This window comes from Nerophis ophidion, linkage group LG20, assembly GCF_033978795.1.
Source record: "Nerophis ophidion isolate RoL-2023_Sa linkage group LG20, RoL_Noph_v1.0, whole genome shotgun sequence".
Taxonomy (NCBI): Eukaryota; Metazoa; Chordata; class Actinopteri; order Syngnathiformes; family Syngnathidae; genus Nerophis; species Nerophis ophidion.
Window position 1 is genome coordinate 11,189,090 of NC_084630.1, and position 20,060 is coordinate 11,209,149.

Consider the following 20,060-nt stretch of genomic DNA (forward strand, 5'->3'; position numbering starts at 1 on the left):
AAGGTTTGTGCACTCACAGATCTTCTATCTTTCCCCCTTATATTAGCGCGCAGATGAGAATATAACCATTGACACCACCCTACTGGTCCATTTTTTTGGGAAAAAAGGGAAGGCTGAGCTCACGTTTGATGACTTTTACAGGTATGGTATTATTCAGTATAACCAGCACAAAAACTGTGATCTGCTCATGCAATGCTGACTTACCGAGGACAAATATCAAATCTCTTTACCACTTCACTCATATTTTCAGGTTCATGGATAATCTCCAAACTGAAGTGCTGGAGATTGAATTTCTGACCTACTCCAAAGGGATGACTACCATCAGTGAAGAAGACTTTGCCAAGATCCTCTTGCGCTTCACCAATGTGGAGAATATTGGCGCTTACCTGGAAAATGTCAAGCAAAGCATACCTGATGAAAAGGTATAGTATAACCATTATATCCTGACATAGTGACCTCCACACTAATATACACTGTAAATCAATAAGACATTACATGTGTAAGCCTCTTGAACAAATAAATGCTGCATTTAGTGTGCTTGCGAGGAGCTGCCTTAAAACGTGTATTCCTATTAAATGGTATTTTAAATTTAATTAATTGCTGCAATTTATGCAAATTACCTTGGTTTTACTGGATCGGTTTGCAGCCGAGTGTGAAGCGACCGGAATGAGAATCAGCACCTCCAAGTCCGAGTCCATGGTTCTCGCCCGGAAAAGGGTGGAATGCCATCTACGGGTTGGGGAGGAGACACTGCCCCAAGTGGAGGAGTTCAAGTACCTAGGAGTCTTGTTCACGAGTGAGGGAAGAGTGGATCGTGAGATCGACAGGCGGATCGGTGCGGCGTCTTCAGTAATGCGGACGTTGTACCGATCCGTTGTGGTGAAGAAGGAGCTGAGCCGCAAGGCAAAGCTCTCAATTTACCGGTCGATCTACGTTCCCATCCTCACCTATGGTCATGAGCTTTGGGTCATGACCGAAAGGATAAGATCACGGGTACCTTGGACGTATCCACGCTCATCCATGCGGACTGGACATTGGCCGGGAGTGGAGTCGGCTGTCTTGGTTGCTTTGTTGGGTCTGCTTCTGTCTCTGGCCATGCTCCCTCCTCCCCAGCGGACGATGGCGTGGAACACCGCAGAGGCCACCACAGTGGATATGTTTCTTTTACTTTTTATTCATAGCTGTATGTAGAAGTGTCTGGTTGTATCTGCTGCTTTAATGTCTTTAATGTCCTCTGTGTTCTTTGATGTTTGATGTTTCCCTCTTACACACATGTAAGAGGGATGTGTACTATGGCTATGAGTTGTTCTTTTCCCTTGGCCTCAGTCTGCACCCCCACTCCAGGGCCTAGGCTAAGACCGATTTTTTATTTTTTTATTCTATTTTAATCTCCCCCCCCTTGTTTACCTGTATGTCATCTTTTTTGTAAGGGGCGCTGGAAGCCGGCAGACCCGTCAGCGATCCTGTTCTGTCTCCCTGTAATGTTTGTCTGATCTTGAATGGGGTTGTGCTGAAAATTGTAATTTTCCTGAAGGAACTCTCCTGACGGAATAAATAAAGTACTGTCTAATCTAATCTAATCTAATCTAATCTACAAGCGGCCGAAATGAGTTTCCTCCCTTAGAGATAGGGTGAGAAGCTCTGCCATCCGGGAGGAACTCAAAGTAAAGCCGCTGCTCCTTCACATCGAGAGGAGCCAGATGAGGTGGTTCGGGCATCTGGTCAGGATGCCACCCGAACGCCTCCCTAGGGAGGTGTTTAGGGCACGTCCAACCGGTAGGAGGCCACGGGGAAGACCCAGGACACGTTGGGAAGACTATGTCTCCCGGCTGGCCTGGGAACGCCTCGGGATCCCCCGGGAAGAGCTAGACGAAGTGGCTGGGGAAAGGGAAGTCTGGGTTTCCCTGCTTAGGTTGTTGCCCCCGCGACCCGACCTCGGATAAGCGGAAGAAGATGGATGGATGGATGACCTTGGTTTTATCTGAAGTCCTGCTGGGGTGTATTTTGTAGTCCTCACTCATCTTTGCACTTAGCATCCTATGCCGTCCTTAAGGTAATATAAAGGTGGTGTGCTAAAAAAAAAAAGTGATTAATCTCCGTGTATACATGATTCATGTGATATTTTATTGTGATTAGTCACAAGCTACCTCGTTAAATTTGAAAAAAAAAAATAAAATAAAATAATTGACAGCACCTAAAATATGTAGTATTTGTTTATAGGAAGTTGTTTACAATCAAAACCGGACTAACATCATTTTACACACATCCATTATGCACATCACTGGCAGCACTGAACCCAATATGGAATTATAAACATTTTGCAATATGGAACATAAAAAAATGGAATTGGGAAATGATATAGATACAGACAAAAACTTTTTCTAGCACAACAGAAATCACTGTTCTTATTGAACATAAGAGCAATATAATAACAGCAATATATGTGTGCAAGAGCAGTGTTAATGGATCTAACTAAAGTGATTTACACAATAACCACAATATTTAATTAATGAATTAGAACGATCTCAGTAAAACTAAAATAATGTTATTATGGTAACAATAGAAGAAAAAGTCAAACACAAATACAAACAGACAGAGTAGGAATTAAAAGGGTAACGTATATCTAATTTTTAGGTGTAATAATAGATGATCAAATGAACTGGAAATCTCATATAAAATATACAACTCAAAATGGCAAGAACCATTTAAATAATGATAGAAGTCAAAAACATGTTCTAGACCAGGGGTAGGCAACCAATGGCTCTGGAGCCAGATGCAGCTCTTTTGATGACTGCATCTGGCTCTCAGATAAATCTTAGCTGATATTGCTTAACAGGATAAGTAATGAATAATTCCGCTGGTAATCACAGTGTCAAAAATAACGTTCAAAATATAAAACATTCTCATGCATTTGAATCCATCCATCTGGTTTCTACCGCACCTGTTCAAGAAGTCGCATTAATGGTAAGAAGTATTTTATTTATTGTTGGTTAGCTTCAGAATAACAGTGTTATTAAAAAGAATAAAAGATTTATTATACTCTAAAAATATTGGTGATACTTAAAAATGCACGCATTTAGTTGTATTCATTCTTAAAAAAAATATTATATGGCTCTTACGGGAATACTTTTTAAAATATTTGGCTTACATGGCTCTCTCAACCAAAAAGGTTCCCGACCCCTGTTCTAAACCAAAAATTACTTAATATTGTTTACTGCTCGCTAGTATTACCATATCAGAGATGTTTGTGTAGAAATATGGGGAAACAATTACAAAAGTACACTTCATTCATTAACAGTGTTACAAAAAAGGTCACTTAATTATACACAATGTTGGATATAGAGAACATACAAACCCTTTGTTTATTTCATCAAAAATATTGAAATTCAATTATCTGTTTTTTTTTGTTTTTTTTGCACTTTAAGGGGTTTTTCAAACACAAAGTATTTACACAGTATAAGGAAGAGGAACAATGATAGTTAGTGAAAATAAAATATGATTCATCTCTTTATGTGAATCCTAACTCAAATAAATATTTATAAATAGAACTGTTGTATTTAGAAATCATTGATACAATTCCATCCATCATCTTCCGCTTATCCGAGGTCGGGTGACGGGGGCAACAGCCTAAGCAGGGAAACCCAGACTTCCCTCTCCCCAGCCACTTCGTCTAGCTCTTCCCGGGGGATCCCGAGGCGTTCCCAGGCCAGCCGGGAGACATAGTCTTCCCAACGTGTCCTGGGTCTTCCCCGTGGCCTCCTACCGGTTGGACGTGCCCTAAACACCTCCTTAGGGAGGGGTTCGGGTGGCATCCTGACCAGATGCCCGAACCACCTCATCTGGCTCCTCTCGATGTGAAGGAGCAGCGGCTTTACTTTGAGTTCCTCCCGGATGGCAGAGCTTCTCACCCTATCTCTAAGGGAGAGCCCCGCCACACGGCGGAGGAAACTCATTTCGGCCGCTTGTACCCGTGATCTTATCCTTTCGGTCATGACCAGAAGCTCATGACCATAGGTGAGGATGGGAACGTAGATCGACCGATAAATTGAGAGCTTTGCCTTCCGGCTCAGCTCCTTCTTTACCACAACGGATCGATACAACGTCCGCATTACTGAAGACGCCGCACCGTCGATCTCACGATCCACTCTTCCCTCACTCGTGAACAAGACTCCTAGGTACTTGAACTCCTCCACTTGGGGCAGTGTCTCCTCCCCAACCCGGAGATGGCACTCCACCCTTTTCCTTTGATACAATTGTGTTACAAATTGGAAACAGGCAGTGAACATATGTGTAAAAAATGTTTATGAAGTAAAAAAAGGGGTAGGATTAAATAAGCTCCTGGTTCTTCCTTTTTGAGCATGTTGAAAAGCGGTATGGCTCGGTTGGTAGAGTGGCCATGCCAGCTACTTGAGGGTTCCAGGTTTGATCCCCGCTTCTGCCAGCTTAGTTACTGCCCTAACGTCCTTGGGCAAAACACTTTGACCCCCTGCTCCCAGTGCCACCCACACTGGTTTAAATGTAACTTAGATATTGGGTTGCACAATGTAAAGCGCTTTGAGTCACTGGAGAAAAGCGCTATATAAATATAATTTACTTCACTAAAGAGAAATGAAAATATGTGATGTATCTGTGTTGGCCCTGCGATGAGGTGGCGACTTGTCCAGGGTGTACCCCGCCTTCCGCCCGATCGTAGCTGAGATAGGCGCCAGCGCCCCCCGCGACCCCAAAAGGGAATAAGCGGTAGAAAATGGATGGATGGATGGATGTATCTTCTTTACACTGCAGTGATGAACAGCATTAAAGTCAATGTCAAAAACAGAAAATAAATGTAGGAGGTTTGTGGTCCTTTTTAGTCAAAAATCAGACTGAGAATGCTAAGTCAGCAGTGAACCGGTGATCTGGACCATGTACGCTTTGTGTTTAAACATCATCAAATAGTGAAGGTATCGTCACACCGCTGAACATTTTTACAATACAAATTTCAAGTGTTTTTTTTTGTGGTTTAGCATTTTATCTTGAGGGTAAAGAAAGTCTCCAATTGCCTTTTATATCTGTTTGATATATTCCTCCTTCCTCTGTGAGTACCCTTGCCTCCCAGCAATGAATAGCACCTGAAATTTCCCACCACCATCTCTGCCTCAGGCTGTTGTCGCCCGCCACACTTCGGCGCTCCACTGCCTCACTCGACCACACACACATTCACACATGCACTTTTTTTCCTCTCTTTCCTAATATATATTGTATGAATTCATTTGCAATGGCATACTTGCATATTTCTTTTGATTTATAAGGCAAAGCTTTCCAATTTATCAAGGATCACCATTAACTTTTGATCGACAGTTAAATATAGCTTCCTTTTACACACCTTTTGTTTATCCAAGAGTTACAGTGCCTCAAAAAGTATGTTTTTTTTTTTGGTCTTTCAGGGAATCACATTCGATGAGTTCCGTTCCTTCTTCCAGTTTCTCAACAACCTGGAGGACTTTGCTATTGCCATGCAGATGTACAATTTTGCCGCTCGCTCCATCGGACAAGGTTGGAACCCAGCTTTTAATACTTGCGCTACAAGCACATGTTGTCCGTTTTTTTGGTGTGCACAAACACACACACACACACCCACACCCAGAAACAGTATTTTGTTTTTTGTTCCACCAGATGAGTTTGCAAGGGCAGTGTATGTGGCCACAGGTCTAAAGCTGACACGTCACTTGGTCAACACTATCTTCAAGATCTTTGACGTGGATCACGATGACCAGCTGTCTTACAAGGAGTTCATTGGCATCATGAAGGATCGGCTGCACAGAGGAGCCAGGGTGAGGAAAAGATTATGAAAAAAATGAAGGGCCCTGTTCACTATTTTTTAGTAGTGTAAAAATAGTGGATTTTTACACTATTATGATTTTTTTTAAATATACAGTACTAAAAGTTTAGACACACCTTCTCCTCATTCAATGCGTTTTCTTTATTTTCATGACTACTTACATTGTAGATTGTCACTGAAGGCATCAAAACTAGTTATGTACTTAACAAAAAAAGGTGAATTAACTGAAAACATGTTTCATATTCGAGTTGCTATGATTACTACTTTGCACACTCTTGGCATTCTCTCGATGATCTTCAAGCACACAAGTGAAGTGAAGACCCTTTCAGGTGATTACCTCTTGAAGCTCATCGAGAGAATGACAAGGGTGTGCAAAGCAGTAATCGGAGCAAAGGGTGGCTATTTTGAATAAACTAAAATATAAAAAAAATTTCAGTACACATGTGTTTATTCATCCATCCATCCATTTTCTACCGCTTATTCCCTTTTGGGGTCGCGGGGGGCGCTGGCGCCTATCTCAGCCACAATCGGGCGGAAGGCAGGGTACACCCTGGACAAGTCGCCACCTCATCGCAGGGCCAACACAGATAGACAGACAACATTCACACTCACATTCACACACTAGGGCCAATTTAGTGTTGCCAATCAACCTATCCCCAGGTGCATGTCTTTGGAAGTGGGAGGAAGCCGGAGTACCCGGAGGGAACCCACGCATTCACGGGGAGAACATGCAAACTCCACACAGAAAGATCCCGAGCCTGGGATTGAACCCAAGACTGCAGGACCTTCGTATTGTATAACCCCTCTGCCACCGTGAAGCCAATACTTTTTTAATAACTTTAATGGGTTGTACTTGTATAATGGGTTGTACTTGTATAATGGGTTGTACTTGTATAGCGCTTTTCTACCTTCAAGGTACTCAAAGCGCTTTGACACTAGTTCCACATTTACCCATTCACACACACATTCACACACTGATGGAGGGAGCTGCCATGCAAGGCGCCGACCAGCACCCATCAGGAGCAAGGGTGAAGTGTCTTGCTGAGGACACAACGGACGTGACGAGGTTGGTTCTAGGTGGGATTTGAACCAGTGACCCTCGGGTTGCGCACGGCAACCCTCCCACTGCGCCAATTCCAGTTGTATGATTAACCACATGCAGTCATACAATAGATGAACAGCTCTGATAAATTTCCATATTCTTTAGAATATATATTTTTTTCAATAATATCATACCCAAACATTTAATGACGTCAAATACAAAGAAGGCAACAAGATAAATAGCCAAAATTAGTGTTTTCTAAATGAAATCTGTACAGCTGATATGGGCATCTACAGCAACACTATTATTTGCCTGATATTGCTCTACAGGACAGATAAAAAAAATAAAAAAAAAATGATTATTGAATTATTTTAATCGATTAAAAATCGTTACAAATAAGAATTGCGAATAATTCGAAAATCAACTTTTTTTTGACACTCCTGGTATTTATTAGTATACGTACTTCTTGGCACACTCATTGTGACAGACCCAATGAAATTCTGAGGAGTCATGTACAGCTGCCCTTCATATTCCACAGAGCTGAACAACCGGAAGCGGTGTTCCTGGGACAACATGTGCACATCTCCATCCTCAAAGTCCATAAAATGTGCCTGTAAAATAAAAGACATGTACTTGGAGGGAACTAGAATACAAAAAATGATTTTTAGTTACTTCACCTTTTTTTGTTAAGTACATAACTCCACGTGTTCATTCATAGTTTTGATGCCTTCAGGGACAATCTACAATGTGAATAGTCAAGAAAGTAAAGAAAACGAATTGAATGAAAAGGTGTGTTCAAAGTTTTGGCCTGTACCGTACATTTAAACCATTTATTATAACCAAGACATTCCTGCTAGCTGCAACCTCACTCCCTAGAGTACCCCCATTTGAGAACCACTAGAGTGAGGTTGCAGAGAAGAAAAGATTAGAGAAGAAAGATTAGAGACACCTATAAATCAAGCATTAATCCTTGAAAGACAAAGTTGGACTTATTTGTGCATCGTTAAGTAATGTACTTGATTGACATAACGAGTCCCGTACTGCTGTGTTGGTGACACTAATGGAAAAAAGGGTACATTTGTTTGCTGTTAATTTTCTGCTATGAATATTTATCTGTCATCTACAATTCATGTGTGCAGTTTTTTTTATGGTGTGACGTTCATATTTTGTCTCATTATTTATCTATAGATGTCCCTGTTGTTCAGCAATATTTGCTAGCGGTATCAAGGGTGAAGTATATGTTGTTGAGCCTATGAGAGATTTATTCATCTAGTTTAGTAATATTATTAAGGATATTTTCTTAATGCTTACATATATCACCGAAGACGCTCTAATGTGGTCATCCGTGTGGAATAAAGCACTTGGCTTTCCTGCAAAACAACAACTAGCTTTTAGTTTCTGTTATGAAAATCGACAACAAAAGTACAGTGGATTGGACCCACAATCACAATATTTCTTACTAGGTTTTAACATGACAACCAGGTCTACAGTTATATTTAGGCATAGCAACCACAAAAGAACAGAAAACTTATGCGATCTATTGGTCTTTCTTGACTATTAGTTCTGCTTTCAAACACTACTAATATAGTATAGAATAAACTGGATTGCATCACAGAAAGTTTCTAAAACAAATCAAATATTCAAACAAACATTTTACAAAGTGATCGCTGCAGACACAATCACGGTCCGATTGTATTCCACAAGATGATGAAAGGGATATTTTTAAAAGACATTTCCTTCTACGCACTTTCGTTTTTTCCCTGACCAGATTACCTTTATGAACCACTTGTTTCAGGACTCTGTGAAAGCTATTTCCTATCTCTCTATTTGAACAATTGCTGCCTTTTCTTCTCAAACTCTACACTCACTTTCACTTGTTTTTAATGCTTCGCTCAAACTGCTTGACCATCGTGTGCAACCCCAGCAGTTGCTTATGCGGTCCATTGCTAAAACCGCCACTGTCATACACGTGAACTGTACTCAGTAGAACAACAACACACGCATTCTATGGAAGTGCACCAGTAAGTCAGAATAAAGTGCCTTGATTACTACAGTAGGTGATTTGCTGATTTATTTGAGTGGGGAAACATTAGTAAGTACCAATCATTGTCACACACACACTAGGCGTGGCGAAATTTCAATCAATCAATCAATCAATGTTTATTTATATAGCCCCAAATCACAAATGTCTCAAAGGACTGCACAAATCATTACGACTACAACATCCTCGGAAGAACCCACAAAAGGGCAAGGAAAATCCAGTGGGACGCCAGTGACAATGCTGACTATGAGAAACCTTGGAGAGGACCTCAGATGTGGGCAACCCCCCCCCCCCTTCTAGGGGACCGAAAGCAATGGATGTCGAGCGGGTCTAACATGATACTGTGAAAGTTCAATCTACAGTGGCTCCAACACAGCCGCGAGAGTTCAGTTCAAGCGGATCCAAGACAGTAGCGAGAGTCCCGTCCACAGGAAACCATCTCAAGCGGAGGCGGATCAGCAGCGTAGAGATGTCCCCAACCGATACAGGCGAGCGGTCCATCCTGGGTCCCGACGAGCGGTCCATCCTGGGTCTCGACTCTGGACAGCCAGTACTTCATCCATGGTCATCGGACTGGACCCCCTCCACAAGGGAGGGGGGGACATAGGAGAAAGAAAAGAAGCGGCAGATCAACTGGTCTAAAAAGGAGGTCTATTTAAAGGCTAGAGTATACAGATGAGTTTTAAGGTGAGACTTAAATGCTTCTACTGAGGTAGCATCTCGAACTGTTACCGGGAGGGCATTCCAGAGTACTGGAGCCCGAACGGAAAACGCTCTATAGCCCGCAGACTTTTTTTGGGCTCTAGGAATCACTAATAAGCCGGAGTCTTTTGAACGCAGATTTCTTTTGTCCTCTGCATTTGACCCATCCCCTTGTTCAACCCCTGGGAAGTGAGGGGAGCAGTGGGCAGCAGCGGTGCCGCGCCCGGGAATCATTTTTGGTGATTTAACCCCCAATTCCAACCCTTGATGCTGAGTGCCAAGCAGGGAGGTAATGGGTCCCATTTTTATAGTCTTTGGTATGACTCGGCCGGGGTTTGAACTCCCAACCTACCGATCTCAGGGCGGACACTCTAAACATAAACAGCGGTTAAATCCATTTATATGTTGCCATGGTTGAACACAAGTACAATTATTATCTCAAAATGTTTAACATAATTCACCATTTGACATAAAAAGACCATTTGAATACTCATTGGACCAATGATTATGTCATATCATTGTGCGGTATGTACATTTTCGGGAAACCCCTGGGGGATTTTTGAGGATGTTTGATCTTTGCTCTGCTGACAGTTTGGAGGAAAAAAGGCTGCTAACAACTCCACCTAATTACATGAAGTGGTGAAAAACGTCAAATGAAATGGAAAGCGCCCCTTGTCGCTGCACTTGAGCTGCTTGTAAAGAACAACACTGCAGTCCAGTGGTATTTTGTGATAAGTCGTTAAGAGTCCACTGTCATGTCTTGCAACAAAACTAAGATCATGTGTGTCGCACTGTTACTAATTACTTAAGCATTCCTCTTCTTTTCTGTCTGTCCCCTCTTCCCTGTTTTTTTCCCTGCATTCTTCATCTCTTATTCCAAATTTTTAATATCACAAATGTCACACCACTACATAAAAATGCTAAAAACCTGTAATTCACCTCGCATTGTTTATCTTCTCTTGTATTGCTACAAATTGCTCTTATATTATTCCTTACACTTTCATTTTTCTCTCTGACATCTCTCAGGGATACAAATCAATGGAGCGAGCCACCTCCTTTAAATCCTGCCTGAAAAGGGAACTGGCAAGCAGATAAGTATGACCAATAATTATACAAATACCATATTTAGTGGTGGAAAAACAATTCTTATTGTACTACAAAACTGATTTAGGAATATCGTGGGAAAGTTGAAGCTGGCTAACAAATGGCTTGCTTTCAAAATCACAATGTGTTGTACTATATTTACTATTAGTCCCACGAATTTTACTTTATATTTTCCCGCTGCTCTCATTTGTCATGTGTTTTTAGATGAAGGGGCATCACCCACATCCATGATACCGCTGAGGCCAAGAGAAAGTGAGCTGTTGCATGTTAAGAGGAACGATACAGGCGGACAAATGGAGGACAACCATTAACAAACCAAGTCTGAAGCTTTACAACAGGACCATTTGAAAAGCTGAATACAAACTGGAAGAAAAAAATCATCAATATACAGTATTAGTTATTGTCTATTGATGTTGTTTATACATATACTGCACTAATATATTTGCATTATTATCCTGCCCACTGTTTATTTCCTCATTTTATGTCATACTCATCTCGATTTATTTGTACATTATCTTGTTTGTTTTTAACCTATATTATGCACACCATATGTTTAATGTTATACCAAGTGTTAAAATTTCATGATCGTGCACAATACATATTTATTTAAAATACAAAACACTTCCTGAAGTGTAAAATAATATTTTCCAAGGTAATAAATTAATCATAATATATTTCCTATGTAAGAACTTTTTTTTCCTGTTATATCTGACCTACTTTTAATTGAAGAATAAATATACATCTGCAATGTACAAACACGTTGAGGCACTTTCAATACAAGACGATTCGATATTTGTCTTTCAATAATTTACAACAGGTCGAGAAATGTACATAATAAATCAAATCCTCATACAAAACAATAGTAAAAGTAAATATAAGAGAATAGACCAGTGGTTCTCAAATGGGGGTACTTAAAGGTATGCCAAGGGGTACGTGAGATTTTTTTAAAATATTCTAAAAATAGCAACAATTCAAAAATCCTTTATAAATATATTTATTGAATAATACTTCAACAAAATATGAATGTAAGTTCATGAACTGTGAAAAGAAATGCAACAATGCGATATGTGTAGAAATCTTTATTTATAATTGAATCACTTGGTTTTTTTCCCAACAAGTTTTTAGTTATTTTTATATCTTTTTTTCCAAATAGTTCCAGAAAGACCGCTACAAATGAGGAATATTTTGCACTTTTATACAATTTAATAAATCAGAAACTGATGACATAGTGCTGTATTTTACTTCTTTATCTCTTTTTTTTCAACCAAAAATGTTTTGCTCTGATTAGGGGGTACATCACTGAAAAAAGGTTGAGAACCACTGTACTAGACGATTGAGGATACAATACAATTTATTAAAAAAATTGAATAATAAATAAAAACGTATATTTTTTTTATTAATGAGAACTTTTATTTTGGTGGCAGTGACAGGCTTTTGTATTGCGCATGCCCAGTGAACACTCTTACGTGAACTCTTCTTTCTGGACAGCCATTTTGTAGGTTAATTAACCCAACGGGCAGGTACATATTCTTTCAGGATTTCGCACGTTGGTCATGGCTTTGATACACACTGGTAGGTTAACTATATTCCCTTATTAGCAGTGTTAAATAATTAAATGTAAGTTACGAGCGCTCGAGTGTTTCTTAAAAATACAAACTCTGGCCTCACTCCCAAGAGCCTTAATTGCATTTGTCTGTAGTACACTCGACGTTGCTTATGTCAGTTATGTCTTTCAAATTAATTTTCTTAACCCTGTGTGTTTGTTTTATGTTTTCATGCAGTGTGGCGTAAAAAATGTCTTACTGTTTCGTTTTTTTGCTAGCTTTTAAAAGTTTTTAACTCATTTACGGTATTACCTAAATGTTGCCCTCTAGTGTCTGAGGAGAAAACTGTTAGCTAAACCTACACAACATACCTCGGTATCGGTAATATAATGTAATAATGTATTTAATCGGAGGACAGAGTCCTAATGTTCATACAGTGTTTTTTATAACCAGGTCAGCCATAAATGTTTTAACTATGCTTATCATTCGAGCTTTTTAATTTTACATCAGAACTGTTAGTACGTTGCTGTGTTTCTTTGGGAACATTTTACTAGACGGACCTTATCTTTTGCCTGTTTCCCGTATTAAGTGTGTGTTTAACACACAGCGCCGCTACAACATGGCAACTATATATGTAATGAAATGCTTTATACGCCGCTTCGAATATGTTTTATAAACTTGATTTTGTTGATAGTAAAACAACTAATAGTGTCACGTCAGATTCTGCAATGCATTCTGGGGCGTACATGCACTAGCGTTCTAGATAATTATACATAATTTAAAGGGTTCTAATCCGTCAATAATGACATACACGTACTTGGTTTGTTTACTGTCTATGAACTGTTATTTTACAGGAATAAACAGCAAGAGCGCCCCCAGGTGAAAAAAGTAGCCCTGTAGATGACTTGCCGTTGGAAACCAATGTGAGGTTAAGACTATACTTTCAGGGATCATTTCTATAGTTCTTGACTTGAGAAATGTGTTTCTAAAGTGTTTGGTCTCGCTCACCACGATGAAGAGATGGGATATCCCTTCCTGAACGTGAAGCTGACATCGAATAATGATTCTATCATACGTTCGATGTCATTGATGAACGTTCATTGCCCCCTTGTGGGGTTTTGATGGAAGGGGTATGTTCAGAGTGGTTCTCTTAAATCTTGTAAAATTCAACAAATATGATCAAGTTAATGGTCTATTATAACCTTTTATAGATTGCCACGCGGTCACATATTTACTGAAAACGTACAAAATTACTTTATAAGACAGTACGGTCTTTTCTAGATTACTAAATTACAATTTCAAATATCCTGGGAAATTACTCTTTGAAATGTGTAATGATGACGTGTACACAAGACGTCACAGGTTTTTAGGAAGTATGAGCGCTGCACACACACAGTTAAATGTCGTCTGCTTTAACGGCATAATTATACAGCATTTTTGGACATCTGTGTTGCTGAATCTTTTGCAATTGTTTCAATTAATATTGTAGAAGTCACAGTAGAAAGATGGAGTTAGGAAGCTTTAGCCTTTAGTCACACACACACACACGGTGATTCCTTGTTTAAAATTCCTGGAGGTGAAACTTTCCTATGGATCAGAGCGCGGTCAAGAGAACATGGATCTTACCGAATGTGAACCAGCAGGTTTCAATGAGAAAATTGTGGTAAAAAGTCAGTTCTTACCGGAGAAAAGCTGAGCTTGTGCCGTCCATAGCTGCCTCTTGTCGTCAGTTACTTTGAAAATTGCTTTATTTGATTTTTTTTATTGCGCGGCATACATTTGCTGTGGGCAGACGACTCGTGAGCAGTGCGCAATTGCACAGGCGCACACCTTAGAGGGACCGTTGGTCGGGATCCATGTTCGCTTGACCGCTCTGATCCATAGTAAAGCTTCACCTCTGGGAATTTTAAACAAGGAAATACCGTGTTTTTGTGTGGCTAAAGGCTAAAAGCTTCCCACCTCCATCTTTCTACCTTGACTCCTCCATTATTAATTGAACAAACTGCAAAAGATTCAGCAACACAGATGCCCATAATACTGTGTAATTGCGTGATGAAAAGAGACGACTTTTAGCTGTAAGTCGTGCTGGGATACTATCGCCCCTCCAACCAATAACGTCACAAACACGCGTCATCGTCGTGTCATCATTCCGCGACTTTTTCAACAGGAAACTGCGGGAAATTTAAAATTGTAATTTAGTAAACTAAACCGGCCGTATTGGCATGTGTTGCAATGTTAAGATTTCATCATTGATATATAAACTATCAGACTGTGGTGAAATGTACATAATAAATCAAATCCTCATACAAAACAATAGTAAAAGTAAATATAATCGACCAGACGATTGAGGATAAAATACAATTTATAAAAAAATTTAATAATAAATAAAAATTTATATTTCTATTATTAATGAGAACTTTTATTTTGATGGCAGTGACAGGCTTTTGTATTGCGCATGCCCAGTGAACACTCTTACTTAACCTCTTCTTTTTGGACAGCCATTTTGTAGATTAATTAACCCAACGGGCAGGTACATTTTCTTTCAGGATTTCGCACGTTGGTCATGGCTTTGATACACACTGGTAGGTTAATAATATTCCTTTATTATCAGTATTAATTAAATAAATGTAAGTTACGAGCGCTTGAGTGTTTCTTAAAAAGTACAAACTCTGGCCTCACTCCCAAGAGCCTTAATTGCATGTGTCTGTAGTACACCCGACGTTGCTTATGTCAGTTATGTCCTTCAAATTAATTGTCTTAACCCTGTGTGTTTGTTTTATGTTTTCATGCGGTGTGGCGTAAAACATGTCTGACTGTTTCGTTTTTTTGCTAGCTTTCAAAAGTTTTTAACTCATTTACGGTATTACCTAAATGCTGCCCTCTAGTGTCTGAGGAGAAAACTGTTAGCTAAACCTACACAACATACCTCTGTATCGGTAATATAATGTAATAATGTATTTAATCGGAGGACAGAGTCCTAATGTTCATACAGTGTTTTTTATAACCAGGTCAGCCATAAATGTTTTAACTATGCTTATCATTCTAGCTTTTTAATTTTACATCAGAACTGTTAGTACGTTGCTGTGTTTCTTTGGGGACATTTTACTAGACGGACTTTATCTTTTGCCTGTTTCCCGTATTAAGTGTGTGTTTAACACACAGCGCCGCCACAACATGGCAACTATATATGTAATGAAATGCTTTATACGCCGCTTCGAATATGTTTTATAAACTTGATTTTGTTGATAGTAAAACAACTAATAGTGTCACGTCAGATTCTGCAATGCATTCTGGGGCGTACATGCACTAGCGTTCTGGATAATTATACATAATTTAAAGGGTTCTAATCCGTCAATAATGACATACACGTACTTGGTTTGTTTACTGTCTATGAACTGTTATTTTACAGGAATAAACAGCAAGAGCGCCCCCAGGTGAAAAAAGTAGCCCTGTAGATGACTTGCCGTTGGAAACCAATGTGAGGTTAAGACTATACTTTCAGGGATCATTTCTATAGTTCTTGACTTGAGAAATGTGTTTCTAAAGTGTTTGGTCTCGCTCACCACGATGAAGAGATGAGATATCCCTTCCTGAACGTGAAGCTGACATTGAATAATGATTCTATCATACGTTCGATGTCATTGATGAACGTTCATTGCCCCCTTGTGGGGTTTTGATGGAAGGGGTATGTTCAGAGTGGTTTTCTTAAATCTTGTAAAATTCAACAAATATGATCAAGTTAATGGTCTATTATAACCTATTATAAATTACCATGCGCTCACATATTTACTGAAAATGTACAAATTTACTCTACAAGCCAGTACGGTCTTTTCTAGATTACTATATTACAATTTCAAATATCCTGGGAAATTACTCTTTGAAATGTGTAATGATGACGTGTACACAAGACGTCACAGGTTTTTAGGAAGTATGAGCGCTGCACACACACAGTTAAATGCGTCTGCTTTAACGGCATAATTATACAGCATTTTTGGACATCTGTGTTGCTGAATCTTTTGCAATTTTTTCAATTAATATTGTAGAAGTCACAGTAGAAAGATGGAGTTAGGAAGCTTTAGCCTTTAGTCACACACACACACGGTGATTCCTTGTTTAAAATTCCTGGAGGTGAAACTTTCCTATGGATCAGAGCGCGGTCAAGAGAACATGGATCTTACCGAATGTGAACCAGCAGGTTTCAATGAGAAAATTGTGGTAAAAAGTCAGTTCTTACCGGAGAAAAGCTGAGCTTGTGCCGTCCATAGCTGCCTCTTGTCGTCAGTTACTTTGAAAATTGCTTTATTTGATTTTTTTTATTGCGCGGCATACATTTGCTGTGGGCAGACGGCTCGTGAGCAGTGCGCAATTGCACAGGCGCACACCTTAGAGGGACCGTTGGTCGGGATCCATGTTCGCTTGACCGCTCTGATCCATAGTAAAGCTTCACCTCTGGGAATTTTAAACAAGGAAATACCGTGTTTTTGTGTGGCTAAAGGCTAAAAGCTTCCCACCTCCATCTTTCTACCTTGACTCCTCCATTATTAATTGAACAAACTGCAAAAGATTCAGCAACACAGATGCCCATAATACTGTGTAATTGCGTGATAAAAAGAGACGACTTTTAGCCGTAAGTCGTGTTGGGCTGATCTCTCCCCTCCAACCAATAACGTCACAAACACGCGTCATCGTCGTGTCATCATTCCGCCACGTTTTCAACAGGAAACTGCGGGAAATTTAAAATTGTAATTTAGTAAACTAAACCGGCCGTATTGGCATGAGTTGCAATGTTAAGATTTCATCATTGATATATAAACTATCAGACTGTGGTGAAATGTACATAATAAATCAAATCCTCATACAAAACAATAGTAAAAGTAAATATAATCGACCAGACGATTGAGGATAAAATACAATTTATAAAAAAATTTAATAATAAATTAAAATTTATATTTCTATTATTAATGAGAACTTTTATTTTGATGGCAGTGACAGGCTTTTGTATTGCGCATGCCCAGTGAACACTCTTACTTAACCTCTTCTTTTTGGACAGCCATTTTGTAGATTAATTAACCCAACGGGCAGGTACATTTTCTTTCAGGATTTCGCACGTTGGTCATGGCTTTGATACACACTGGTAGGTTAATAATATTCCTTTATTATCAGTATTAATTAAATAAATGTAAGTTACGAGCGCTTGAGTGTTTCTTAAAAAGTACAAACTCTGGCCTCACTCCCAAGAGCCTTAATTGCATTTGTCTGTAGTACACTCGACGTTGCTTATGTCAGTTATGTCCTTCAAATTAATTGTCTTAACCCTGTGTGTTTGTTTTATGTTTTCATGCGGTGTGGCGTAAAACATGTCTGACTGTTTCGTTTTTTTGCTAGCTTTCAAAAGTTTTTAACTCATTTACGGTATTACCTAAATGCTGCCCTCTAGTGTCTGAGGAGAAAACTGTTAGCTAAACCTACACAACATACCTCGGTATCGGTAATATAATGTAATAATGTATTTAATCGGAGGACAGAGTCCTAATGTTCATACAGTGTTTTTTATAACCAGGTCAGCCATAAATGTTTTAACTATGCTTATCATTCGAGCTTTTTAATTTTACATCAGAACTGTTAGTACGTTGCTGTGTTTCTTTGGGGACATTTTACTAGACAGACTTTATCTTTTGCCTGTTTCCCGTATTAAGTGCGTATTTAACACACAGCGCCGCCACAACATGGCAACTATATATGTAATGAAATGCTTTATACGCCGCTTCGAATATGTTTTATATACTTGATTTTGTTGATGGTAAAACAACTAATAGTGTCACGTCAGATTCTGCAATGCATTCTGGGGCGTACATGCACTAGCGTTCTAGATAATTATACATACTTTAAAGGGTTCTAATCCGTCAATAATGACATACACGTACTTGGTTTGTTTACCGTCTATGAACTGTTATTTTACAGGAATAAACAGCAAGAGCGCCCCCAGGTGAAAAAAGTAGCCCTGTAGATGACTTGCCGTTGGAAACCAATGTGAAGTTAAGACTATACTTTCAGGGATCATTTCTATAGTTATTGACTTGAGAAATGTGTTTCTAAAGTGTTTGGTCTCGCTCACCACGATGAAGAGATGAGATATCCCTTCCTGAACGTGAAGCTGACATTGAATAATGATTTTATCATATGTTTGATGTCATTGATGAACGTTCATTGCCCCCTTGTGGAGTTTTGATGGAAGGGGTATGTTCAGAGTGGTTTTCTAAAATCTTGTAAAATGCAATAAATATGATTAATCTAATGGTCTATTATAACCTACTATAGATCATCATGCAGTCACATAGTTATTGTAAAATTACATAACCACTGTACAAGCCAGTGTGGTATTTTTTAGATTACTAAATTACAATTTTAAATATCCTGGGAGATTACTCTTTGAAACGTTTTGTAATGATGACGTGTACACAAGACGTCACAAGTTTTTAGGAAGTGTGAGCGCTGCGCACACACAGTTAAATGTCGTCTGCTTTAACGGCATAATTATACAGAATTTTTGGACATCTGTGTTGCTGAATCTTTTGCAATTTTTTCAATTGATATTAGGCTTCACGGTGGCAGAGGGGTTCGTGCGTCTGCCTCACAATACGAAGTTCCTGCAGTCCTGGGTTCAAATCCAGGCTCGGGATCTTTCTGTGTGGAGTTTGCATGTTCTCCCCGTGAATGCGTGGGTTCCCTCCGGGTACTCCGGCTTCCTCCCACTTCCAAAAGCTTCCAAAAACATGCACCTGGGGATAGGTTGATTGGCAACACTAAAAATTGGCCCTAGTGTGTGAATGTGAGTAAGAATGTTGTCTGTCTATCTGTGTTGGCCCTGCGATGAGGTGGCGACTTGTCCAGGGTGTACCCTGCCTTCCGCCCGATTGTAGCTGAGATAGGCGCCAGCGCCCCCCGCGACCCCAAAAGGGAATAAGCGGTAGGAAATGGATGGATGGATGGATCAATTGATATTGGAGAAGTCACAGTAGAAGGATGGAGTTAGGAAGCTTTAGCCTTTAGTCACACACACACGGTAATTCCTTGTTTAAAATTCCTGGAGGTGAAACTCTCCTATGGATCAGAGCGCGGTCAAGAGATCATGGATCCTACCGAATGTGAACCAGCAGGTTTCAATGAGAAAATTGTGGTAAAAAGTCAGTTCTTACCGGAGACAAGCTGAGCTTGTGCCGTCCATAGCTGCCGTCGACTCCCCTGAGACACTGCACGTCAAGACACCCGTGGTGACACCCTTCCGACTATCAGGTACTATTGAACTCACTAAAACACAAGCAACACAATAGAAAGATAAGGGATTTCCCAGAATTAACCTAGTAAATGTGTCTAAAAACATCCGAATCCGTCCCAGTGCGATCGCGTTTTTTTTTTTAACTTTTTTTTTTTTTTTTCTTGTCCGTTGCTGTCAATATCCTCAAACACAAATCTTTCATCCTTGCTAAAATTAATGGGGAAATTGTCGTTTTCTCGGTCCGAATAGCACTTTTTGTTGGAGGCTCCCATTAAAAACAATGTGAATATGTGAGGAGCCATCAAACATGTGACGTCATCGTCTGCGACTTCTGGTAGAGGAAAGGCATTTCTCTTAGCACCGAAAGTTGCGAACTTTATCGTGGATGTTTTCTACTAAATCCTTTCAGCAAAAATATGGCAATATCGCAAAATGAGGAAGTATGACACATAGAATGGACCTGCTATCCCCGTTTCAACAAGAAAAATCTGACTTCAGTAGGCCTTTAAAGTGGCATGACCTAAGTAATT

The 20,060-nt window shown here is 39.7% G+C and overlaps 1 protein-coding gene, 1 long non-coding RNA gene and 3 other non-coding genes across 9 annotated transcripts in view; 4 read left to right on the forward strand and 1 right to left on the reverse strand.

Moving 5' to 3' along the window:
• micu3a (mitochondrial calcium uptake family, member 3a) overlaps positions 1 to 11,798 on the forward strand; it is a 66,890-nt gene extending 55,092 nt beyond the window's left edge. For 3 of the 5 annotated variants that reach the window (XM_061880454.1, XM_061880457.1, XM_061880458.1), the window contains 6 exons: positions 47 to 141; positions 251 to 422; positions 5,427 to 5,535; positions 5,656 to 5,813; positions 10,633 to 10,701; positions 10,915 to 11,796. In XM_061880454.1, the coding sequence (XP_061736438.1) occupies positions 47 to 141; positions 251 to 422; positions 5,427 to 5,535; positions 5,656 to 5,813; positions 10,633 to 10,701 (603 nt within the window). In that variant the 3' untranslated portion in view covers positions 10,915 to 11,796. Of the gene's footprint in view, positions 1 to 46; positions 142 to 250; positions 423 to 5,426; positions 5,536 to 5,655; positions 5,814 to 10,632; positions 10,702 to 10,914 lie in introns of all 5 variants that reach the window. The other 2 variants (XM_061880456.1, XM_061880455.1) reach the window with 2 other exon arrangements.
• LOC133538728 (uncharacterized) lies at positions 7,282 to 13,304 on the reverse strand. Its single transcript, XR_009803093.1, has 3 exons — positions 13,263 to 13,304; positions 7,541 to 7,603; positions 7,282 to 7,474 (listed from the first exon to the last, which is right to left on the reverse strand). It is a non-coding gene; the product is annotated as an uncharacterized LOC133538728 (long non-coding RNA).
• On the forward strand, positions 13,186 to 13,400 carry LOC133539418 (small nucleolar RNA U3). The gene has a single exon (XR_009803370.1). It is a non-coding gene; the product is annotated as a small nucleolar RNA U3 (small nucleolar RNA).
• Positions 13,401 to 15,740: 2,340 nt separating this feature from the next.
• On the forward strand, positions 15,741 to 15,955 carry LOC133539417 (small nucleolar RNA U3). Its single transcript, XR_009803369.1, has one exon. It is a non-coding gene; the product is annotated as a small nucleolar RNA U3 (small nucleolar RNA).
• Positions 15,956 to 18,292: 2,337 nt separating this feature from the next.
• On the forward strand, positions 18,293 to 18,507 carry LOC133539423 (small nucleolar RNA U3). The gene has a single exon (XR_009803375.1). It is a non-coding gene; the product is annotated as a small nucleolar RNA U3 (small nucleolar RNA).
• Positions 18,508 to 20,060: the final 1,553 nt, after the last annotated feature.